General features: G+C 53.6%; 6 protein-coding genes across 6 annotated transcripts; 4 read left to right on the top strand and 2 right to left on the bottom strand.

Annotated features, from left to right (window-relative positions):
• Positions 1-826: 826 nt before the first annotated feature.
• On the top strand, positions 827-3,481 carry CORC01_03096 (uncharacterized protein; the record flags this gene model as incomplete). The annotated part of the gene is made up of 1 exon (XM_022614746.1): positions 827-3,481. One exon carries the CDS (start codon positions 827-829, stop codon positions 3,479-3,481), a length of 2,655 nt encoding a protein of 884 aa, XP_022478748.1.
• Positions 3,482-5,051: 1,570 nt separating this feature from the next.
• On the top strand, positions 5,052-5,951 carry CORC01_03097 (TRI15 protein; the record flags this gene model as incomplete). Its single annotated transcript, XM_022614747.1, has 1 exon — positions 5,052-5,951. One exon carries the CDS (start codon positions 5,052-5,054, stop codon positions 5,949-5,951), a length of 900 nt encoding a protein of 299 aa, XP_022478749.1.
• A 723-nt stretch (positions 5,952-6,674) lies between these two features.
• On the bottom strand, positions 6,675-8,531 carry CORC01_03098 (FAD dependent oxidoreductase; the record flags this gene model as incomplete). Its single annotated transcript, XM_022614748.1, has 2 exons — positions 6,675-8,355; positions 8,410-8,531. 2 exons carry the CDS (start codon positions 8,529-8,531, stop codon positions 6,675-6,677), a joined length of 1,803 nt encoding a protein of 600 aa, XP_022478750.1.
• A 1,862-nt stretch (positions 8,532-10,393) lies between these two features.
• Positions 10,394-11,436, bottom strand: CORC01_03099 (S1/P1 Nuclease; the record flags this gene model as incomplete). The annotated part of the gene is made up of 3 exons (XM_022614749.1): positions 10,394-10,990; positions 11,050-11,141; positions 11,205-11,436. 3 exons carry the CDS (start codon positions 11,434-11,436, stop codon positions 10,394-10,396), a joined length of 921 nt encoding a protein of 306 aa, XP_022478751.1.
• Positions 11,437-13,275: 1,839 nt separating this feature from the next.
• Positions 13,276-14,097, top strand: CORC01_03100 (isochorismatase; the record flags this gene model as incomplete). The annotated part of the gene is made up of 2 exons (XM_022614750.1): positions 13,276-13,341; positions 13,468-14,097. The coding sequence occupies 2 exons, from the start codon at positions 13,276-13,278 to the stop codon at positions 14,095-14,097; spliced, it is 696 nt and encodes a 231-aa protein (XP_022478752.1).
• A 3,900-nt stretch (positions 14,098-17,997) lies between these two features.
• On the top strand, positions 17,998-21,607 carry CORC01_03101 (hydroxymethylglutaryl-coenzyme A reductase; the record flags this gene model as incomplete). Its single annotated transcript, XM_022614751.1, has 2 exons — positions 17,998-21,167; positions 21,217-21,607. 2 exons carry the CDS (start codon positions 17,998-18,000, stop codon positions 21,605-21,607), a joined length of 3,561 nt encoding a protein of 1,186 aa, XP_022478753.1.
• Positions 21,608-21,793: the final 186 nt, after the last annotated feature.

Genomic DNA, 21,793 nt, shown 5'->3' on the forward strand with positions numbered 1-21,793 from the left:
CTTGGCGATGAAATGTTCGAAAGTCATATAAATAGCTCTCCCTTAGGCTCAAGGAGGTGATATTCATGCAAAGAAATTCTGGGAAGGGGCCGAAAATCACGTGCAGATTCGGGAGTCATTCCAAAAGCAAGCGTAGTGTCTGACCACATGCAGAATGCGCATGGGTGAGCATACAGCAAATAGCATGTAACTAACCGTGGGTTCGCATTTGACAGGGCATCGAAATACAAGCTTGAATGGATTCACTCGCGCCCTCCACGCTCTATTTTCTACATCTTGGCCTTGTGACTCCATCCTAGATTACTGGTCTAGGCCAACATGACAGGCCTTCAAGACAATGGGTTTGGCATATTGTCATACCGCAGCCGAACGGCATAGAAGAACGTGGAAGTCTTCAACTTCTTGTCAATCCAACTTACGCCCTTCACGTTCATATCATTGTGGAGGCTCATCTTCTCCTTGCCAGGCAGCAGCCGTCAGCTGCGTCATTCCAGGGGTTCGCGCATTTTCCCGATGCGGACTGCCCACATCAGGTCAGCATTCTTCGCCGCAAAGCCATCCCAACCAACAGAATTTCGGATCTGGCCTTGGCTTACCATCTTTCTCAGCCCATCGTCGAGTCACAATAAATGGCCCATCCCCACTGCTTGTCAAGAGCCAATTTGTATAACAACAGCAAATACGTTCGGGCAGCTGGTGCATTTATTAGCATCACTTGCACCAGCTCACGAACCCTTCTTCCTTGACTTTGACTTTGACTCGTCGATTTGGACTATTCAACTCTCCATCGTCCAGAGCAGCCAGAAGATGAGCTTTGACCAAAGCGATGGATGACCTACTCCCTCCAAGAATTGTTCGAATCGCCCGCCAACTATCGGTGACACCAGTCGAGCTTATTGAGCCTATCCTCGCCGACCTCCCATATCACCGTATTCTCGACCTCTTAGCAACTCAGTATGGCGCCGGATCACATTACGGCACAGCACTTCAGTCCGCTATCAGCAACAGTAAAGCCTGGGCGGCACTACGCGGTCAAGACCTAGCCCGAATGGCGGCACTCTGGGTGGCCCTGAACAGGCTCTCGTTGTTGTCAGAAGGGCAACTTGTTATGGCGACGCCGGCGGACTCCGAGTTGAGACCTCGTCACGCCAACGATTCATCCTCGAGCATGCAGAATTGGCCGCGCCTCGCCTCTCTTCTTGAGAATGATCTGATTCGCGCATTTTCCAGGGTGACACTTCAGAAGGAAAAGTTTCGGGATCGAGGCACCAAGCTTTATGCTGTGACACAGTACCTCCCTGAGCCCGAGACATCTACGTCCTCCCAACATCCGAGGACCGTTGCGGAACTTCGCGCCAAAGGCTGGCAACCCAACGACTGCATCGAAATCATTCCACGTCTTGCCGAGGCACAGAAGCTTCTCAATGAAGCAAAGGCATCAGAACTTCACCGCCTGGCCGACCTTTACGAGCAGTTTCCGACCTATCTGAAGACCCCTTTGGCACCCCAGACCCCTCGGAAGAATATTGCCCACGTTCCTCGACAATTACGTTTCTACGCACGAAAACCGGATCGTACTGTATGGTCTTTTCGGTACGCCCACCCGATACTAGTCCCATACGATTGGTGTTTCCAGCTATTTGACGCTGTCAACCAAGAATTGGAATACTCCGCGGACCTGCAGAAAACGAGAGACGGTATTCAGAGCATTCAAACACTCGAAGACACCCTCCCGCGCTTGAATTCGACCAAAGGACAAGAGGTTCAAGAGAAAAAGCACACCATACCGAGTTCTGCTTCAGAGCTCGAATGGCTCGAATCCTTCATGCGCATCATTGAACAAATGGAAGGCCAGTTCCCCGATTTAGCTGCAAGCATCAAGGAGAGGACGGCAGATCGGTCTTTAGACACAACTTCCGACAACCCTCCTGACACTGTCAAGAGACCCAAGACCCCTTCCAACGTTCTTCTAGAACCATCTGACTTCCACCATTTCATTACAAACTCACGCTACCAAGATGTCGCAGTACAACTTCGATATGATTTTGAGCTCTCAAAAAAGGCTAGCAGAGGCGCAACAGAGCTTCCCAGCCTCGTCGCGCTTTACATGCCTCCGTTCTCTGCGAGGGAATCCAGAAATGTCGCATATTCCATATGGCCTACGCTCGATCTCGGTATGCGCCAACTGCTGTTTGAACAAATGATTGAGACCATCAAGAAGAAACTCTCCGAAACGCCCGACTCAGCTGCTCCTGATGGTCTGCCTGACGAGCTTCACCAGTATGTGCCCAGCGGCACTCGCCAGCGAACTTGCTACGTCTGCCGAATGGTTCTCGATAAACCCCACCAAAAGCTGGCATCAATGTGCATACCTTGCGGAGAATTTAATCTCGCAGAAAGAGCCTTGTCGCTTCCTGAGAATCTGTCACTCATTGGGAAGACGGCCGTTGTCACGGGTGGACGTGTGAATCTCGGCTTCCAAACGGCTCTGCGACTGCTCCGGTGCGGCGCTGCTGTGATTGTGTCGTCGCGGTATCCCGAGGATGCCCTCTCGCGGTACCGACTGGAGTCTGATTTTGAGGACTGGGCTGAGAGGTTGAGAATTGTTGGGGCGGACTTCCGAACAGCAGCTGATGCTTTCGCCCTGGTTCAAAGCATCAGGAGAATCTTACACGAAGAAGGATGGGTCCTCGATTTCCTGATCAATAACGCCGCCCAAACTCTTACTGATCCAGTTGAGAAAGAGCAGCATGCCATTGAACGGGAGAAATCGCTGCTTGGAGACACCTCGGACGATGGCCAAAAAGTGGTCGTACGCCAAGGCTACTCGGCTCGCGTACGCGGTGGTGCCGGTGGTCTTCTGGGCGGTATGGCCGGAGGAGAGCCTGGCCGCATTTCTGCGCCTTCGGCTCCTGACAACACGTTCCTTGCTGGTCCAATGTCCGAGCTGCAAATATCTGGCACAGACAAAGAGACACCAGCCTCGTCATCTTGGGTTCAGTCTCTCTCAGATATACCCTACGAAGATATTATCACCGCTCATAGCGTCAATACCTTTGTGTCACTCATCTTGATTCGAGAGCTGTTGCCCTTGATGCGAAAAGGGGGCCACATCGTCAATGTTTCATCCAGAGAGGGCTTGTTTGAGTCAAATCAACGCAGCTCTGCCAAGAAGAGCAAGCATGTCCATACCAACATGTCAAAGGCTGGACTGAATATGATCACTGAGACCGAGGCACCCACCGCTTGGAAACAAGGAGTAGCCATGAACACTGTGGATCCGGGATACATGAGTGCCGCGCCAGAATATGAAAATGCGTATAACGGCGAGCGACCTATTGGCTGGGAGGATGGTGCTGGCCGCGTTTTGTGGCCGATTGCTAGGGTTGAAAGGAAAACATTTCCTTCTCCTCCTATTTGGGGACGGTTCTTGAAACATTACGGTGCGATCAGAGTTGATACCCGACTTGGTCGTGGATGATGTGGTTGGTTGCATTCTGATGTGTACTCAGCAATTGGGCAATTCCTGAGACTTCGGAGGAACATCAGTGTTTATTGCGTGTTTATAGAGGTCCCTGTTTCTCACTCATAATCTTTTTTGCTGTTGGTGTTTGTGTTATTTACTGATAATAACCACGCCGACATTTTGGGGTGGTCAAGATGCTTCTGTATCCGCTTGAAGGTAATGATAGTCGATTTGTCTTTCTCCCTCTGGGTCCCCATCGTGATGTGATTTCTCCTCCCAAACATTTGGGGGAGTTTGTCGTACCTGCCACCCCTCAATGCGAGAGACGCATCTTGTCGGTCGCAGATACTTGGAATTCTATTTCCAACTTGCGTCATGAACTAGTTGCCTCCTTCTACATCATTTTCGAGGAGGAACGATCGGAGGAAATTTTAGACGCAACTGCCATTGGTATTACGATGGAAGGCAGCCTGCTTCTGGACAGTACCAGTATCTTGAGAGGTGGCTTCACCTCAACTAGAGAACCACGAGAGCAGCATATTCTACAGTAAACAGGCTTCAATCAACAATCTGACCAGAGAGTACGAGGTTGAGGAATTTCGACATGAGCATAGGGCGATCGTACTTGGCACATCATACCTTAGGTGGAGGATCTCGAAGGGATCCGCTTCATCGGGCTGAGATGGCGACGACGACTGGCATGGAGGTCTCGAAATGATTGATGAGAGCGTCAATTTCTTGGCGAGAGTGACGGAAGAAGCAGTACCATCCAACTCCAAAAGTTCTTTTTCTTGACACCAAAGTCCCACCCCTCTTCCCGGTTCTCGGCAATTGCTGTGCCTCTCAGGCCCCGCAGACAACCCCGACCTCAAAAGGCGTCTTCCAGTCCGGACTGTTGTCACGATTTCATCAATGATGTGTGCGACAAAAACATTTTAACGATATCGTAAGAAAACACACAGATAACTGGCATGCTTGGCAAGCGTTTCCAACCCGTAATTTGGGGCTCGAGAGGCTTACCTGAAGCATGACCTGATATAAATGGCGAAGATGGCTTTCTCCTAGCCGTCTCTGGCTCACAATTGAAACGTTTCTTCAATGCCGATAGAGAGTGATTTCTATGACAGCAATAGTCAAATTTATCCTCATGTTGGAGATCAAGGGCCCCTCAAAAGCTTGTTTATCATCACTCCATATGCTCAAACTGCAGCAGAAAGTCTGTTGGACCCTGGTTCTCCTTCATATCCCCGTCACTCCACTGTCTTCTTGAGATACCGCATATGCAGTCACACGGCGACTTACGCAAATAGGAAGGTCGACAAGAACTTTAGTCGATGAGTCTGGGCCCCATCGTTCCATGCCTAACGTGTTTGCTTCTACCGCTGACGTTCGAAGCTTGTTCATCCCAAACTATAAGGCACCCGAGGCCAGCTCTACAGTCTCACAACTCACAGTCTACGGCTTTCTCGGCCTACTCTTATCCTACCTATATCAAAATCAGACATTCCAGTTCGATTTATTAATATCTGCCATTCCAACAAGCCTCTTTGGCCTGGGCAACTCATAAAATCCTCACCTTCCCAACATGTCAGAACCGCCGGTCCCGCGACCGATCTCTGTTGCCGAGCTCGACAAAGATATCGAATCTCTCAATGAAAGGCTTGCAGACATATCTCTTCCGGACTCTGACGCAGATGAGTACGACACCGAATCATCTGACGGAGACGTTGCGGCCCAAGACAACTTCGATCCCACGCGGTGTCTCTTTTGCAATCAACTCAGTCCAAGCTTCGCAGAAAACATGACACACATGCAGAAGGGACACGGACTGTCGATTCCGAATCCCAATAGTTTGATAGTAGACTTCGAGACGTTGATCAGGTACTTCCACCTCGTCATGGTCGAGTACAAGGAGTGTCTCTACTGCGGATCCGTCAGAAACACAGCCCAGGCTGTTCAGCAGCACATGAGAGGGAAGGCGCACTGCCGAATAGACATTGACAAGGAAGACTCGGAGTTTAGAGATTTCTATGATTTCGACTCCAGTTGTGGCACAGAGAGCGGGGACGACCCTACGTTTCGGCAACTTCTTGACTCGGACGAGAACACCAGAGAATTAGCATCTGGAAAGACTGTATCTCATCGAAATGCCAAAATCTCCAGAGTGCGACGGAAACCACAAAACGACGAGAGGCAAGCCAGCGACTCGCTGTTGGGGCGGAAGAGTTCATCCAGCGGAGATACATCGACAGCCTTGACAGCAAGCAGCAGTGCCAAGAAGAATCTAGCAGCGGCAACAGAGAAGCGAGACAGAATATTCGAACGGCAGATGGCCACGCTGCGTCCGACCGATCGGCAGACGTTGATGCACCTGCCGCTCCCTCAACGAAGGGCTCTGTTGGCTAAGGCGAAGAAACAGCAGGAGACTTGGAACAGCGAGCAAATAGCACAGAAGATCAAGCTTCAGGCAAAGGCCAGGAAATAATAGAACTGTAACTCGAGGGTAACCTCTCCTCTTTGTTCCTATACGGTCTTGCCCCATGAGCATTTGCGATACCTATGGTGCGCTACATGGGTAAAATAGGTGTCAGCATCCTCCTCATCTCCTCTTGGAAACGGAGCGGGAACCCGCTCCACCAGGGACCGGTGAGGCATCCTGCCGTACCTGTCCGGCCGAAACCAAAAGCCAAGTGTCATGCGCCTATCGGCAAGTCTTATGCCAGGAATTCACTAATCCAGCTCAAAATCATCCGGAATAGCTTCAAAAGCAAAACGAATCTGACAAGAGTGGGATTCGAACCCACGCCAATTACTTGACTAGCACCTGAAGCTAGCGCCTTAGACCGCTCGGCCATCTTGCCTTGGTATCCACCGAGACTGAATTGCAGCCTAAGTTCCAGTTCGTGGAGTCGGGCCATTCTCGACCATTTTGATCTTGCAACCCCCATCGAATCTCAATCTCCGTAGGAGTCGCTGTCTAGAGGTTGTGCTTCGGCATGGAACCTTGGAGCCATCGAACATTGCGCATGTATGCAATGGCTTCAGAACTTTGGTGCCAGCACCTCAAATCACCGGCGTGAACCACGACACGATGACTGAGAGCATCATTCCTCTTGTGCTGATATCAGCAGATCCTGCACATAAACCACTCTAATTAGCTTAGCTGCTGAGGAAGTTGTACAAAATGTCTTGCCTCCACGACCTGAGCCTATGGTTGACTTCTCCCGTTATTACCATCCGCCAGGTTCTCCGTGCTCCTACCAGCCTTGACCTCCTCCCTCCAAACCGATCTCTCCTGCTCGGCGACACCAGGGCCCTTGTAGACACTACCATACAACCCAGAAGCCCAGCCAGCACCGTCCTTGGCCTTCTGACTCTTGCTGTCCTTGAACTTGCGCCGGTACCACTTTCCATACACCAGCAGATAGTACAGCCTAAAGCACAAGAGCGCAAACTTGTCATGCTCCAGATCCTCGGGGTACTCCGCGCCCATATCGACGGCGGCAGCAATGCCAGACATGATGGCGACCTCGTGCGCGTTGACCAGAGTCCACGAGCCCGCGAACCGCACACGCTTCTTGGCCTGGAGGAACATCATCCACGGCACGACAAAAGTGTAATGCGTCCAACTGTGACACAGCTGATGCCACCAGTCGGCGCGGATGATCTTGTCCTTGTCAATCTCGCTATCAGTCCAGTGCTTGCGGTCACGGTCCTTGTTCAGGTAAATCGTCTGGAACACGTGCTGCTCAAAGGGCACCTTTTCGGGGAATTGGGACTGGTAGTTTGTGGTGTCGAAGCTCATCTCTAGCTTGGAGAGGTCGCCATCGTACATGCGGATATAGTACATGGGCCGAAAGTTGTCCTTGGCGAACGCGAGGCGGGATGATTGATCCACCTCGCCCTTTTTACCGAGCGCCTTGACGGCCTTCTTCTCTTCGTAAAAGTTCTCGTAATACTTCTTCATGTAGTCGGCGTCGTTGTGGGTGATTGTGATGTCGTCAGAGAAGGTGGCCGAGCCGAGCACCTTGCGCTCGCGCCATGACGACGTCTTGCCCAAGATCTTTTTCGCAGTGTCGGCAAGGACGCAGAGGACGATCTCGTCGTAGTGCTCCTCGGACTCGATCGCATCGGGGTCGCCACCGGCTGGGTTATGCCCGTCTTCTACGGGGGTGCGGGGCTTGGTCTTGACGAGGACGCCGCGCTTGTTGCGGTGAACGACCTCGGTGAGTTCGGTCGACAGGCGGACCGTCACACCGCGGGACTCGAGGTCCTTCTTCCATGTGGTGTAGAAATCGGTGAAGTTGGGAAAAACGACCATAGGCGGTTGATTTGAGGCGACGCTATGCTGGTCGGCGGGGTACCACATTCCGTACGTTGGCGAAGTGCAGAGGCGTTCCAGCATAATGGCGGGCACTTCTGGGGTCGCGTTTCCGGTACCAAGGAAGAGAGCCGTCATGGGCAATCCCACGACGTTTGTAAACTCGTCAGAAAATCGGAACAGCTTAAAGACAATCTTCAGCGGTAGCAGAGCGAAGAAGACCTCGAACCACCTCATGAACTTGAGCATGAAGGCCAGCCTGCGGACTTCAGCCTGGTGCTTCGCGATAAAGTCGGTAGGGAAGACATTGGTCCAGAACTTGTCGTCCTTGCCAAAGGAAACTTGGAGCTTGACGGGATCTGCGTGGTACCCCTGGCGGGCGAACATGGTCAGCGTGTGGTGGAAGATGTAACTGCCGCCCTGCACGCCCTGGTTGAACCAGCTGGCTCCATGCCGGTCTTTGTTGATGGGCATCGAAAAGGCCTGCCCTCCGCAGTAGTCGACCGAGTCGATGAGAGTCACATCGAACTTGTCAGGGTGGTTCGAAAGATGGTATGCCGTCGACATTCTACAACATGTGAGCCACTTGTGTCACTGAGCCCTCGATTGCCCTATGACTTACCCAGCAGCACCGGCGCCGACAACGAGCACCCTCTTGCGCCCATCCTTGCCCGTGTTTCCGTTTTGCGACATGTTTTTGGAGCCGTTCTGCTCGAGGTCACGGTCAGGAGCCTGAGATGCCATCAATATTTAGGGGTAGGGTTTATATCCATCGTACCGGCAAAGTCAGGCGACGTGCGAACGCGTGCGGGTCAAATATGTGACGAGAATGTGCTGCTTTGGCGTCTATGACGCTGTGACATAGAGTTTAATGAGGTCATCACCCACAAGGCGCCTCTTTGTTGTTCATTTACGCCCAGAAACTAGCGATCGATCCGGGGGATCCACCCCCAGAGATCGGGACTAGACAGCTAGGGTGCTTAAATTGTTAGCGGGTGAGCTGGACCACAGCCCTCATACCACATGCGCTTAACTCACATGTCAACAGGAGCTTCTCACTCTTTCCTCACCTTCATTTCGATGAGCTAGAGCTTTAGATTCCAGACAACTTTCGGAAGCTTCGAGGCTTATGCAGGTCAATTGCTCTTCGTGTGGGCAGTTGGGTAATACCATGCACTTGTCCTTTGAGGCCAGACTAACAAGATGGAGAGATCACCCCATTATGGATCCTGGGCATATTCAAGGTGAGATATTCCAAAGGCATGGAAGCCACTTATATACGGGTTCCTGACTCCATTTTTCAATTTCACCTACTCTATCTCTCTTACGTACTAGACTTCAAGGTCGTAACACGAACTATACCACACAACACATGGCCTAGTGCGACCTCTCATCAAAGCTTAGTAGCCCTTTGCAACCTCGCAACATGCCATTCATCATCTCTATTCTACCAAGGCCAAAACGGAACACTCTTCCGATCAGTAGAGTCCATAAACAGAGGTTTCCTTCTCTCCAAAAAGCTGTTCAATCCCTCAACATTATCATCCCTGCCAGCAAGCTGCACCAAAACCCTCGAATCCAACACACGCGCCCCCTCAGGCGAAGGACGACAATAACTCACCGATCACCATTGGTTACCGCACTTGAGGCTGGGCACTCCTACCAATCCCTGAAATTCCCCATCGAGCCCTCCGTCTCCTTGAGGGCAAACGTACCCATGAACCCGACATTGAGATCCGTCCCTCCGGAGAAGACCATGCCTGCTCCCATGATGACCACCATCCGGACCCTCGGTCCTCGCTGACGGTGTTGAAGATCATCTCGAAGCTGGTAGACATTTCGAGCGCCATAGCGTTGTACTTTTTTCGGCCGGTTGAGTGTCAACACGTATTCATCATCAATTTTTTTAGTCCCAGGCTGCGTATCTCGTCGTCAACTACCCTGCATTAAGTTCATTACTGCGTAAATCGGATCTAGATTTGGCCACAAATCAATGCCAACGCGGGTCTATTTCCCAACCACAGAGCTCATCGCCCTTCGCCCTCCAGGCAAGGCCTATCACAGATGGGAGGTATCCCCCCCCCCCTTAGAACTCAGAAAGAGACGTACGCTGCTATACAACGTCTTTCAAGCTAATGAAATGACCGGGTACGATACTACTCGTCTGGTCAAGTACACCACCTGGCCAGACTAAGGGTAGATCCCCAAGCCGAAACCTGCTCCAGTAATGATATGTCTTTCGCAGTAGAATGCTGTCCCAGAATCATCAGTTTTGTTCATTCATCAAGTCCATCTATCTTCAAATAATGCGTGATCCAGAGTTGTTGAATTCGAAAACCTGTAAAGCGCTGCCTCAACATGATTCCAATTGCGTGTCTCGAGACATGCAAGGAACGATTCTCGTCGGTGTCGTGGGGCGTTTTTCTCTATTTCTATGAAAAGCATGCCGCGTGTAATACGCGAGTGGGTTGGTTCCAGAAGACACTCGGGATATACGAGTCGGCGCTTGGCGGAAGACCAGGTATCGCGAAGCATCACGCTCAGAAATCACCTTCTGACCCGAGGTTGACATCCTACCCGACGACCCAACCTGTTTGATTCCCCAATCAAAGATCCTCAAACACAGGCTCCTCTTTCGCCGCAGATAACCTCTCGGCAATGGCGTTCAACCACGCTCCCAGCCTCACGCCCGCCTTCCCAATCACCTCATCGACGACCTCCCAGTTCTCGTCAAAGTAACCCTCGCTGAGGTCATTCGACTTCAACCACGCCAGCCCATTCTTCAGCACGTGCGAACAGACATACGCATTCGACTCGGTGGCCCATCCCAACGCGCAAGATCCCGTCTCTAGATCAATGCACTGCCCGACCGTCGCGTTGACTCCCGCCTGGTCCTGGCGTTGATAGAGATCAGCAGCCCACGCTGCGGCGGCAACTTTCTCCTGCGGGATGCTCAGGTGCGGCGGCAGACCGCGGATCCGGTGCGGGATTTGCGTGTCCCAGACCGAGTGCAGGCTCATGGGGCCGTTGCAGACGCCGTGGTTGGGCTGGCGGCGCCAGCAGACGGGTCGGATGTCGTTGCCGCCGCGGAGGAGGCCGGTGGCGTGCAGGGGTTGATGGATATCGCCAAGGAAGTGTATCACAAACATTGTTGCGTTCTTGCGGTCAATGTGCGCGAGGCTAGTATCGAGGATTTGAGATGTCTAGTACGAGCAGGTCAGTCTCGATAATCGCCGCACGGTCAGGGTGGCTCAATTTGTACGTAGTTTGTGATGGCGGAGATGACGCAGCCGCTGGCTGGGCAGTCTTGAGGGTACTTCATGCCGCAGAGACGAGGAGGGTCATCGCGGGGATCTGACGATTCGTGAGCAGCCTGGTCCTGAGAGCGTGGCTATGCCAATGGCCAAGAGACAGTACTGATGTAGTGATACTTGCTTGCCCAGCCCATGTGGCCTCTGAGGGTATCGGCCCAGGTCGCCGCATCGGAGAAGTCATAGTTGCGATCGTTGGCGAGCAGGTCCCCGTAGATGGCGGCGGCTTCGTCAGTCAGGTATTTCTCGGCGAGGTATCCGACGGTACGGTGACCGACATTGCCCCAAGAAACCGCCGGTCGGACGGCGGCGGCCAGGAGAATGGTAGAGAGACGCATGATCGGTTGCGTAGTTCACTGTATGTGTAGAAGCGTTGGCGATTCTTCAGCAATCGGTGCAGCAAACGCGGAGCTTGGAGCTCTTATCTGGTATCGCCTCTCCTCCAACAAATGATCTGTGCTACAAGCTAACCCGTTGCACCGCACTATTGGCCCCTCACCTCTGAAGTGGCTGCCGTCTGATGTGGCACGTCGAGACATGGCGGCAGCAGCTCTCGGGAACTTCCGCAGTCGAGAGTCCATTTGATGTTTATGATTGGAGAGGGTGAGAGGGCATGCCGCACGACAGGGCTGAGAGGTCTCTGTCTAGAATCGGAACAGGAGCTCTCAGTCCACGAGTCAGCTCAAGCCGAGCTTAGAGAGGGCTGAGAGGGAGCTGTGATGCCGCCCACCCGCGCCGAAGTGGCAGATAGCCAACATTCATGGCAGCCAGGTGCGTGGGTGACTGGAGTAGGTACAGCATCAGTTGAGGCACCAGATGAACATGACGTCTCGATCGGCGAGCTGAGGGTAATTGGGCAACGATTGGCAGGGGAATGAATTACCGGAAACGGCGTGTCCAATTGCGTGCCGAAGTAGCTGCACCGGCCGAGCTCGGATCTCCACTAACGGGCCCGGGGGGCACGGTGGCAGGTTACCTATGGACCTGGTAGGAATGTACGTACGCTGATTGATACGTGACTTTAACGATACCTTACCTAGGTAGCAAGTTGCCGAGGATATATCTACCCTGCGCCTGCGCCTGCGCCTCAGGATGCTCGCAGGTGTTGGTGGTGAAGCTTGCTGTCAGGTCATTCAGGAAATGCTGAAAATGCCACTGTCTCACAGCTCCAACCACAAGCCAATGACAGCGCCGAAGCTGAGCACCTCGTCTGTCTCAGAGGCTCAGGGGTGGTCGTTGAGGTCCCCCGCCGGATTGGTTGGCGCCATCAGCTGCTGCCCGCTGGTGGAGAACAAGACAAGCTCCTGAACTCGGGAGCCCTGACATTGCCGATGCGAGCTTGGCGCAGCTCAGCTGTTGGAGAGTGGCGCATTGATGCCGTGATGCTTAGATCAACTTGGTGTCCTGGGTCCGGCACCATAGGCCGAGTTCGTGCTGCTGTTGCGAGGGCTCCAAGGCCGCCGCATCTTTAAGGTATCCAGGATGGTTAAAGTCAAAAAGCAGTGCTGGTTGACAGGATGAGAAGGATACATCCCGTAGCGAATGAGCGAGTCAAGCTGATGGGTGTCAATCTTGGTGTCGCAGCCCACTCGACTGGCACTTTGTACCAGACTTGGAGTGCCCTGCTTTTTGAGCAAGACAAATTGCGAAAAGGTCAGATAAGATAAACAGGGCCTGACCGCCCGATAAGGCTATCTAGAGCTGTCACCCACCTTACCCTTACCTAGGTAGGGTAAGGTGGCCTGTATTGGGCCAGTGGCAGATCAGGTTGCGGCAATTTGAGCCTGCCAATAGCGTCCTGAAGCCTGTAATTTGGTTCCAAGGACCCCTACCTTACCCTAAGGTACGCAAGTACGGTGGGTACCTATTTACTTCGGTACGTAGACTCGAGTAGTGTAGTTGTTCCCCGCCGTTGACGATAAGCAGCCGTAGGCATCACGTTGATTGGGATGAGCCATCGGAGGCTGACATTTTCATTGATGCCATTACAGATTGTGCACCTACTCTGCCTCGATCAGCAGCACGCGACACACGAGGTTTCCTTTTGTGAACCACCTGCCCTACGTCAAGTCTTGCCCGAGTCGGTTGGTACTTGAATCGTTGACTCGCATAGACAAGACGAGCCGTGTCGAGTGAATCCAGGACTACGGAACGCAACCATCAGGCAAACAGCCGCCATGTCGGAGGACCCGTTCAGACCGGCGCTGATCATCGTCGACTTCCAAGAGGACTTTTGCCCACCTGTAAGTACATGGCCATCATGCTTCCCCGTCCGTCACATATCGGTCCGGCATCACTTGGCGACTTGCGCGGCCTGAGGCGTCCAAGTCAGCTGTAGTTGCTGCGCCATTGGCTGACACCGGCTCGAGAATGGCTCACTTGCCGTTGCCAACGGCCGCGACATTCACCCTGTTGTCAACTCGTTACTGCGCCTGCCATTCGCGACCAAGATTGCCACAAAGGACTGGCACCCCGAGGATCACGTCTCATTCGCATCGAACCATGAAGGCAAGCAGCCCTTTGTCGATGCCTTCGACATCGTAAACCCGCGAAACAGCGCCGAGACATATCACACCCGGCTGTGGCCAGTGCACTGCGTGCAGGGGACGCCCGGCGCAGCCCTGGTGCCGGAGCTAGATGTCTCGGCCGTTGATATCATCATCGGAAAGGGCCAGAACAAGGACATCGAAATGTACAGCGTCTTCTACGACCCCTTCCAATCGCCCAGAGTGTCGGATAGCGGGCTCGCGGCATCTCTCAAGAACAAGGGCGTCACGGACGTCTATGTGGTCGGGTTGGCTGCTGACTACTGTGTCAAGTGTACCGCGCTGGATGCCCACAAGGAGGGGTTCCGGACCTTCATCGTGGAAGAGGGCACCAGGCCGGTGGACGCCGAGAAATGGGACGAGTGCAAGGGCGCCCTGGAGGCCAGCGGAGTGAAGATTATCAGCATGGAGGGCCCGGAGATCCGCAAGGTTGGAGCGGCTGGACGGGGATGAGTGAACGACGCATGTCCTCATCCAAAGCCGTCTGATTCTGATATCTTGGACGTTGGAGACCTCCAAACGGAGGCCAATGAAGTTTTTGTATTCCCTCCAAAAGAGGCTATGCGATGAGTTCGGGATATCTGGTGTTTCAAAGAGTACCGGCTTTTGGGAGGACCGCCGAGGTTTAGTTTACTCCCATCGGCCTTTGTGGCGTACAGAAACCATGCCTCGACATAGCCCTATCCCAACGACAAAGGTGCTGTATGAAGCTCGAGACAGTTTAGAATTGCAATAGATATGATGGCGATGTACTTTGTACTCTCTTCTTTGACATCATGTCTAGAACTGCGGCGTTTCGCACGCCCAAGTACCTACCACAGGTACCTTTGCTATTGTACCACGCCAACGGCCACTAAGAAAGCAGTTTGAACGTTTCTTCGGACTTTCTTCGTAACAGCGAGCAGAGCAGACTCGGCAGACACAGACATTTTCGAGCGACAAGGACTTTTTGGGCCGTCGACGTGGTCAGCGATGCTTGGGTAATGGGAGATCATGAGGGATCCGTAGCCCCGTGACAAAGCAGCAGGGCCCAGGCGAAAGGGTAGACTCGGGACCTTCAGCTGGTCCATGCAGGCGCAGACTCTCGGAGAACCAGTTGGGTGACTAGGTTCTGCGGCACGAAACAAAGACGGGGGAATAAGGCAAGAAAAATACAGGGGGATCGCCAGGGGTTCGCTGCACAGATCTGACGTTGATGGACGTTGGCCACGAACCTTTGACCGTGACTGGAGCTTCACCGCCCGGGCTGTACCCGTTGTGCCCACCGGCGTCCGGAAACGTCAAGATAACATGAGAAAGGACCGGGAGGAGGATTCGAATTGAGTGGGCAGGGGGCATTCCATCACATCAGATCAGGCCCGCAGGAGGGGATGGTCCGAGAGAGAGGCTAGAGAGGGGGCTGGAAGACGTCTTCTCTGTTGGATAAATGTCCATGTCGAGGGGCATCTCTCCATCTGGGGGAGGCTGACAGGGTAATAGTCGTCGTTGGCAGGGGGTCTTGCAAAAGTGTGAGACGCTGAATCGAGAGACTGGGGCGAGAGTCGGAACGGAGAAGGGTCCGAGGAGTACAAGGTCGCAGGTGAGGCTCAAATGGCACTGAAAGGTGATGCATGAAAGGACTTGTTTTTGTAACCCGACGCCGACGGGATTGGGAAAACCAGGGCAAGGAAGTCGAGAAAAATTGCGTCTCAAATGCAGTGCAACGTGTATCCGTAGTGCCAACGAAAAACGAAAAACAGCAGCCAACAGGAAGGAGCACTCGCTGCAGGAGCGGGAGACCCACCGCAATTCCATGAAAGATCGCCTTTCCCAATTGGGACGTAATCCAGGTGTCAATTCCTAACGGTATTCGACTTGGAAATGGAAGGTGCCAACCTTAGCGTGCTTAGGTGCCTTCTTCAGTATTGAGGTGCAACTATATCCGTATTTAGTACAGTAAATTGGAATGGAAGAGAAGGAGGGAAACCAGGCTCAGCGATGTTCATCCGAGTCCGCCTGCGCTCTTTTCTCTCTCGTCCAAGACACGTTTGAATTTCTCCATTTCCATATGCGTCTCACCTCACTCAGGTAGCACCAAAGCCGCCTTCTAGAAGGGAGTCAACGACGCAGAAGGACGCACGGCGCATAGGCACTGCAATACGCCTCGACACATTCAAGGAACCACACAGTGCCCTGCTGCGTCCGTGGTGTCCCGGGCAGGTTGCTTCATCCGTCTCTTCACAACAGCTGGGAAGCTGTCGCAGCAGGTCCCGTTGAGTGCCTGTGCAACATGAAGCGGCGGCCAGGCGGCATTGCTCTTGGGAGTTTGAGGGTCTAGGTCCAAGGCCTCAATTCAAGTAGATGTATGTGGCTTATCTCGAGGTGTCCTATTGGCTTATCAGGAGTCTTCAACGTTCCTCCCTAGGTACCTGACATAGGTACACCTTAGGTATGCTGCATGCTCAATTGGGCAAGATAAAATACGCCATTATACAATGTAATGACTGGAAGCAAACGTTCAGCAAACAGCAAACAACTTTTACAGAGCTTTCCCTCCACTCGTGTCTCTCTCCAATGACATGTCAGTCCTCTCTGACCAAAACCCCCAGACATTTACAACAGAGCCAAATTACGGCGAAGAGGAATGAGTGGACGAGACGGGACGCGCCATCCGTGCGGGTACTTCTCTGCAGCCCGGCGGTTTTGTGGCTCCCTACCTTACCTTATGACACATCCGCTACCACCCCACGTCCGCTTGTCGGCTGGCTTTCTGGGTGACCTGGACGCGCTGGAGTGCTTAGATCGACTTGTTAGTGACGATGGAAGCCTCAAGATAGGTAGTCATTAGTGCCCGCCTGGCCTTTCCCAATACCACAAAAGGTGCGTTAGCGCATGTCGACAGGTTGGCTGCTATGCTGATGGGAGGTGCCAGATGCGATAGGCGGGCGCACCAACCCGAAGCTCGACACCTCCAGCTCAAAAACCTCGACGAGTCGCTGTCAAGCATGGAACAAGACCACCCCACCCTGTTTACACCTGCCACAGCGGACTCTATGCACAGCTCACTTTACCGAATTGAGACTAAACATTGATGTACCGCGGTACATTGGCGCGAATCATCATGGGTAAATTAATTGCCTTCGGTGGGCCACCCATGTTCAAATCGTCGCTTTTTTTCTTTTTTTCTTTTTTTTTTTTGCAGCGTCCCTCTTCGTCCCAGGTGCTCATGCTGGCGCTGCTCATCATCATCGCCCACCATAAACTTACGCCAACATCTTGCCGGGATTACCATCATTTCACTTCCGTCCCAAGGTGGATCTTTGAGATACTTCCTTGGCCGCCATCTGCTCCCGCAAAACGATGGGTACCTTCGGAGCTGACCTCTCTGCTCGTTCCCTCCGTCCGCTGTGCCATTGACAAGCATCCGGGTGCCTGGCAACTCTCTTTTTTGTTTTTGATCTTATTTCCTGTTTTTCTATTCCCTGCACACCTCCTTGCCCACCACCACCACCACTACAACCACCAACACCACCACTACTACTGCTACTTGGAACCGTTGCTTAAGCTTGCTCCTATCCTCTCACCTCTCCTATCTAATGCTGCGCACCTCACTACGTGTTGCTCCTTTAGCACCAGGTCTTATCCTGTCTCTCTTCATCCTCGTCCCCCGCTACGCCACTTGTGACTATCTAAGTAGAGACCGCTTGTCTCCATATCTTTAAAAGGTACTTTGCTGCCCATTGCATCGCGAGTACACTTCTGCTCTTGTTCCTCTTTCTCTGAGCGATCTTCTCCCTACCTCCCCCTCCACCCCTTTTGCAAGGCATCCTCTTCAACAGGAACTGTGCAACCCACTCCCGTCTCCGATTCGAGCACTTCAACAGCTCCTTGCGACTTCGGCTCTCCGCGACCAACACCCTCGATCTCCGACACACTTCGCAACTTTTAATTTAATTTTCCCTTTGCTCCTCCCACAAAATCCTTCTCAGTGATCTGCGAGCGTTTGAGGCACTTTGCTGCAAATTCTGAACTCCAACGACGTCAACGGCGTCGGCTCAATTGGTACGCCAATCCCCCCTCCAATCGGCATTGCAGCGCAGAGCAGCGCAGCGCATCCCACACAACCATCTCGTATCCGCGTCGCCAAAATTCCTCAACCCAAATTCCAACCAGATAGTCTTCCACCCCAAGTCCAACCACCTCTCCGCGTCTTTTCGCGCAATCATCCGCCTCGAAACCCGAATGCCTCTGGATTGCTACCAAGGTCTCAATCGCTAATCCCAAGAAACAGACTTCGCCTTCGTCCCCTCATCCTCGGCCGTTGTACACCAATGTCTTCCTAATAGACGATCTTGATTCACCGCAACTTTCGCCATGATATCCTCAACACTTCTCCCCCGCCGTTTTCGGGGTGAGCAGCCCGCCGCACAGGCCGCCGCCCCCTCCTGGGTCAACAAAAAGATCACACCAACTCTAAAGCTTCTCTCCAAGCTCGCCTGCTCCCATCCCATCCACACTGTCGTCATTGTTGCCGTTCTGGCCAGTACTTCGTACGTTGGCCTGCTGCAGGAGAGCTTGTTTGATGCCACCATCAGTGTCCGCACCGCCGATTGGTCGTCCCTTGTCGAGGGCAGCCGACGCCTGCAAGCCGGCCCCGAGACCGCCTGGAAATGGCAAAATGTCGAGCCCGAGGCCTCCATCGCCGGTGAAGTTGATCACCAGGCCCTCCTGACCCTCGTCTTCCCCGAGTCCCAGTCTCCCGAGTCGATTAATACCGCCCCGCGCACCCACGCCGTCCCGATCCCGCAGAACCTCTCCATCACTTCGCTTCCCTCGACCTCCAACTCTCTGACGAGCTACTCCCAGGACAGCGCTCTCGCGTTCGCTGTGCCCTACCCCCAGGCCGCCGAATTCCTGTCCGTAGCTCAGGAAATCCCCGATGCCGCAAGTGACGAGACGGAGACGATGCACGGCAAGGAGAAGAAGATGTGGATCATGAAGGCTGCCAAGGTGCACACCCATAACAGTCTGGTTCAGTGGGCACGCAATGGCTGGACAGAGTTCCTCGACCTGCTCAAGAACGCCGAGGCTCTCGACATCTTCATCATGGTCCTCGGCTACCTGTCCATGCACCTGACTTTTGTCTCGCTCTTCCTCTCGATGCGCCGCATGGGCTCAAACTTCTGGCTCTTCACCAACGTCCTCTTCTCCTCCGTCTTCGCCTTCCTGTTTGGTCTGCTCGTCACCACCAAGCTCGGTATCCCAATTACTATGGTGCTGCTTTCCGAAGGCCTACCGTTCTTGGTCGTAACAATCGGGTTTGAGAAGAACATCATTCTTACCCGCGCCGTGCTGTCGCACGCTGTTGAGCACCGCCGGCCGCAGGAGAACAAGGACGACAGAAAGTCTAGCAAGAAGAAGTCCGACGTGCCATCCCCTAACGTCATTCAGTACGCTGTGCAAGCCGCCATCAAAGAGAAGGGCTACGACATTATCAAGGACTACGCTATTGAGATCGGCATTCTCGTTCTCGGCGCTGCTTCTGGTGTCCAGGGCGGTCTGCAGCAGTTCTGCTTCCTCGCCGCCTGGATTCTCTTCTTTGACTGCATCCTTCTCTTCTCCTTCTACACCGCCATCCTGAGCATTAAGCTCGAGATCAACCGCATCAAGCGCCATGTCCACATGCGCCGCGCGCTTGAAGACGACGGCGTCAGCCACCGCGTGGCCGAAAATGTGGCCAACAGCAACAATTGGCCCGAATTTGACGGCAAGGGCCCCAAGGAGACTTCTTTGTTTGGCAAGCAGATGAAGAGCAGCAATGTCCCCAAATTCAAGGTGCTTATGGTCAGCGGTTTCGTCCTGATCAACGCCATCAACATCTGCACTATTCCTTTCCGCAACTCCAGCTCCCTCCCCAGCTTATCGTCACTGACTGGCGGTCTCAGCGCTGTTGTCGCTGCTGCTCCTGTCGACCCCTTCAAGGTCGCCTCGAACGGCCTGGACGCCATTTTGGAATCAGCCAAGGCGAACGAGCGCCCCACCGTTGTCACCGTCCTCACTCCCATCAAGTATGAGTTGGAATACCCCTCTATCCACTACGCGCTTCCTTCCCCTGCTGGCAAGTCTGGCCAAAAGCACGAGGATGAGTACGATACGTTCGAGAGCTACGGTATGGGCGGTCGCATGGTTGGCAGCATTCTGAAGAGTCTCGAGGACCCTGTTCTCTCCAAATGGATCATTGTTGCTCTGGCCATGAGCGTTGCTTTGAACGGCTACCTGTTCAACGCTGCTCGCTGGGGCATCAAAGACCCCAATGTCCCCGACCACCAGATCGACCCCAAGGAGCTGGCTCGCGCCGAGAAGTTTAACGATACCGATTCGGCTACCCTACCCCTTGGCGAGTACATCCCTCCTACGCCCAGACCTGCCACGCCTGCGACGACTGACGACGAGGCTGAATTGGCAATGACCAAGGCCAAGCCTTCTGAACCTGCCAGCCCCGTCGAGAAGCGCACCATTGCCCAGCTTGAAAAGATGATTGCTGAGAAGCGTGTACACGAGATGACTGACTCAGAGATTGTCGCCATGTCTCTTCGTGGCAAGATTCCCGGCTACTCTCTCGAACGCGCTCTCAAGGACTTCACTCGCGCTGTCAAGATTCGCCGTTCCATCATCTCCCGTACCAACGCTACCTCTGACTTGACTAATGGTCTCGAACGGTCCAAGCTTCCGTACCAGAACTACAATTGGGAGCGAGTCTTTGGCGCTTGCTGCGAGAATGTCGTCGGTTACCTTCCTCTGCCTGTCGGCGTTGCTGGCCCTCTTGTCATTGATGGACAGAGCTACTTCATTCCTATGGCTACTACCGAGGGTGTTCTGGTTGCGTCTGCCAGCCGTGGCTGCAAGGCGATCAACTCTGGCGGCGGTGCCGTTACCGTCCTTACCGGCGATGGCATGACCCGTGGGCCTTGCGTCGGCTTTGAGACCCTTGAGCGTGCTGGTGCTGCCAAGATCTGGCTCGACTCTGAGGCTGGTCAGGCTACCATGAAGAAGGCTTTCAACTCTACTAGTAACTTTGCACGTCTTCAGACGATGAAGACCGCCCTAGCCGGTACCAACCTCTACATCCGTTTCAAAACCACCACTGGTGACGCCATGGGTATGAACATGATTTCCAAGGGTGTCGAGCATGCGCTCTCTGTCATGGCGTCCGAGGGCTTCGAAGACATGAGCATTGTTTCGGTCTCTGGTAACTACTGCACGGACAAGAAGGCAGCTGCCATTAACTGGATTGACGGACGTGGAAAGAGTGTCGTTGCGGAGGCCATTATTCCTGCTGACGTCGTCAAGAACGTTCTCAAGAGCGACGTTGATACTCTCGTCCAGCTCAACGTTGACAAGAATTTGATTGGCTCCGCTATGGCTGGTTCAATCGGAGGTTTTAACGCCCACGCCGCCAACATCGTTGCTGCCATCTTCCTCGCTACGGGACAAGACCCCGCGCAAGTTGTGGAGAGCGCTAACTGTATCACGATCATGAAGAAGTAAGTCGCTTCCCTTCCTCGCAGGTATATCGTCACTAACAGCTCGTAGCCTTCGTGGTTCTCTTCAAATTTCCGTCTCCATGCCCTCGCTCGAAGTCGGTACCCTCGGTGGCGGAACTATTCTTGAGCCTCAGAGTGCCATGCTCGACATGCTCGGAGTTCGCGGCCCCCACCCCACGACCCCAGGTGAGAACGCTCGCCGTCTCGCCCGTATCATTGCTGCCGGTGTCCTGGCTGGTGAGTTATCACTGTGCAGTGCCTTGGCTGCCGGTCACCTTGTCAGTGCTCACATGCAGCACAACCGTTCTGCGCCCCCTACGCGGAGCAACACGCCAGCCCCGGTCAACGGAACCATGACACCGGTCAGCCTGGCCATGACCAATGCGGCCGAGAAGTCTGCTGGCAAGAGCGCGGCGGCTGTCGAGCGGGCGCGTCGTTGAGTTCGCAACGTTGCTGTATATACGCAAAAGAAAAGGGATGAGACATAATTATGGAGTTTTGGGGATAGAGCAAACATGACAAGGCGAATGATACACCATTTTCGCATACGCTGCATTGCGCTTGCAGCAGCAAGGAGAAGAAATCATGCCCGTCGCAAGACGGGGCGCTGGCCACGCCAGCTTGTA

Source organism: Colletotrichum orchidophilum (genome assembly GCF_001831195.1).
Source record: "Colletotrichum orchidophilum strain IMI 309357 chromosome Unknown Scaffold_18.1, whole genome shotgun sequence".
Lineage (NCBI taxonomy): Eukaryota > Fungi > Ascomycota > Sordariomycetes > Glomerellales > Glomerellaceae > Colletotrichum > Colletotrichum orchidophilum.